The sequence below is a fragment of the Triticum dicoccoides genome, chromosome 6B (assembly GCF_002162155.2).
Source record: "Triticum dicoccoides isolate Atlit2015 ecotype Zavitan chromosome 6B, WEW_v2.0, whole genome shotgun sequence".
Taxonomy (NCBI): Eukaryota; Viridiplantae; Streptophyta; class Magnoliopsida; order Poales; family Poaceae; genus Triticum; species Triticum dicoccoides.
Window position 1 is genome coordinate 96,893,536 of NC_041391.1, and position 2,628 is coordinate 96,896,163.

Consider the following 2,628-nt stretch of genomic DNA (forward strand, 5'->3'; position numbering starts at 1 on the left):
GTGCGGCCCAAGACTTTCTATGCACGTTGCCAAGACCAAAGACAATCATAGTTAGTCTTCGGTCAGGTACAGATCTACAGTGAACAATATTGTGAATCATTAGCTTTAGCTAACTCGCACATTGGTCGTCCATGTAGGTGGCGTTTGGTTCACGAGCGAAGATAACTGGCTAAGGATATCCTTAACCATGTGGCTGGGGATAGCCATTTTTTGTTGTTTGGTTGTGACGGATTAGGTGAGTTGATAACCACATTATTTTGTTTGGTAGGAAGGATACAAGTGGCTAGGGATAACTAGTTGTGTGTTTGGTTGAGAGGATGAAAGAGTGGATGATTGTGATCCTCACCATTTTGTATGAGGTGGTGAGATTACCCCTCCAATATGTAATTTCAGCAATATAGATATATCAAATCTGGGCTCAACTTTAATTTTCAAATTTAGAAATAAACTTTAACATCATAGACCAACATAACATGTCAACACCAATAATTTCGAAAATAGGAAACTGTAACTTCATAATCATAGTCCAACATCTTAGACAAGTAGCAACTATACATAATAAACTAGTAGTGCATGAGATGTAGATATGAAATAGTACATCATCTCTAAGTTATACAACCCATAGTTCATAGTCTGGTTGACATCAAAAGTAAGTCATACAACCCAAAGTCCATATTGTTGGGTCATATCAAAAGAGGTCATGCAAATACCACACATGCCTACAATCTTCAACCATCCATTGGAGGGAAGGTGTTCTTCACATACCTAGCAACCCAAATACTCTTTTGGTCCTTCTCCAAGAGTTTAAACGCCATTGAAATGTTCGGATTCTCAACCAAGTAGGCAAAATAAAGGGCAAGGTAATCAATACCGAAAAAGGGAATATCTTTCATGCCCTCCCAAAGGCCCATCATGGAGTTGTTCGTAGAGATGCTCGTGGAGCTGTTGTCAGTGCTAACACTCCTCTCTATGGCAATAGCAAGCCTTTCACCCACTGCCATAAGGGTTGATTGCAGCCCCTCATCAACACTAGACTTTGTTTTGGCCCTTTTGGGATTGGGAGCCACTGAATCGCCTCCATTGCTTGACTTGCTACCTTCTTCAAGTGGGGAAGCCTCATTATCTGAAATTTCATTAACCTCTGTACCAAGGGGGTCATTTGAGCTTTTCGTATATTGACCCGTGGCCATAGTATTGCCACGAATGATAGCCATCTCATTATAGTGCTTCAGAGGCTTGTTCAGAAAAGGTTCATCCTCTTTGTGGTTCTAGAAAAAAGAAAACGACATCAATAAGTAGACAAGCAACAAGTATTTAGCATAAAAAAATGAAATCCCGCAAGTATTTCACATAAAGAAACTCACTTCAGGTTATATTTTACATGTAGAAACAAATTCCAGCAAGTAAATGGGATATAGAAACTATATCCAGCAACTAATTAGCATAAACAAATGAAATCCAGAAAGTATTTGACATAAAGAAACTCATTTCAGGTTATATTTTACATGTAGAAACAAATTCTAGCAAGTAATTAATGGCATATAGAAACTATATCCAACAACTATTTAGCATAAACAAATGAGATCCAGCAAGTATTTGACATAAAGAAACTCATTTCAGCTTATATTTGACATGTAGAAACAATTTCCATCAAGTAAATGGCATATAGAAACCATTTCTAACAAGTATATGGCACATAGAAACACATTCCATCTTGTACTTGACATATAGAGATACCTTAATATGGTTAGTGTAGTGCTCATGATTAAGAACGATCATAGACTTCTCATCATCCCATAATGCACCACTCAACCCCCTAAGTCTGAGTATTGTTCCCCATTTCCTCCTCCATGTCCTATTGTGATTACCAATGTTGGCATGAGTCAAATTGAGCTGAAAATGCTCACTCATAGCAGTCACACAACGAGCCAATTGGCACTTCTTGAAGCTAGTTGATGTTCTAACTCCATCGCCCACAACCTTGCATTGGTGATCAAGCATGAAGGAAGTCATCGGAGCTGTCCATACAATTTGTTTAGCCTCCATTTCCTATAAGGTTATGCACAGATGTGTCATGACTATAAATTTATATAAGTAAAAGAGGTAAGAACATTATATTCAGCACACAATCTCTCATCACCAATAAATTTCAGCTTGTAAAAGAGGCAAATATTAGCCTCTTTTGCTTGATATCCATCTACAATGCAACATTGAAACAATAGTAAATTGATATGAATCTGCTCAATGTCCACTTAATTGAAATATCATAACAAATACATGTTCATGGCAGAAGTACATAGCAAAAGCTTTTAAATCTTGCTTATTTTCTCATGGCAGAAGTACATAGCAGAATGTACAATAGTTTATACCTTGAGAAGAGCAGAGATGTTGCAAACAAACGGAGAGGATGCAAAAGAGTGTCTCCCGTCCAAGCTGCAGAAAATAAACGAGAGGAAGAAATTATTAGATGCATATATGGGAAGAATATAGAGGTTCTAAACGAACAGAGGGGCTCCTCCCGCCGGCGCTCCATGATTCGCTGAAACCACCGACCAAACCATGTTGTTCCCCACTGCCACAGCGACCAAACCCTCTCATTCCCCACTGCCATAGACCCAGCAAATCCAT

General features: G+C 38.5%; 1 protein-coding gene across 1 annotated transcript in view; it reads right to left on the reverse strand.

The window, feature by feature from the left end:
* Positions 1–489: 489 nt before the first annotated feature.
* LOC119326238 overlaps positions 490–2,628 on the reverse strand; it is a 2,877-nt gene continuing 738 nt past the window's right edge. The window contains exons 2-4 of the mRNA XM_037599926.1: positions 2,370–2,433; positions 1,738–2,049; positions 490–1,268 (exon numbers count right to left, since the gene is read on the reverse strand). Coding sequence (XP_037455823.1) covers positions 729–1,268; positions 1,738–2,046 — 849 coding nt within the window. The 5' untranslated portion in view covers positions 2,047–2,049; positions 2,370–2,433 and the 3' untranslated portion in view covers positions 490–728. The remainder of the gene's footprint in view (positions 1,269–1,737; positions 2,050–2,369; positions 2,434–2,628) is intronic.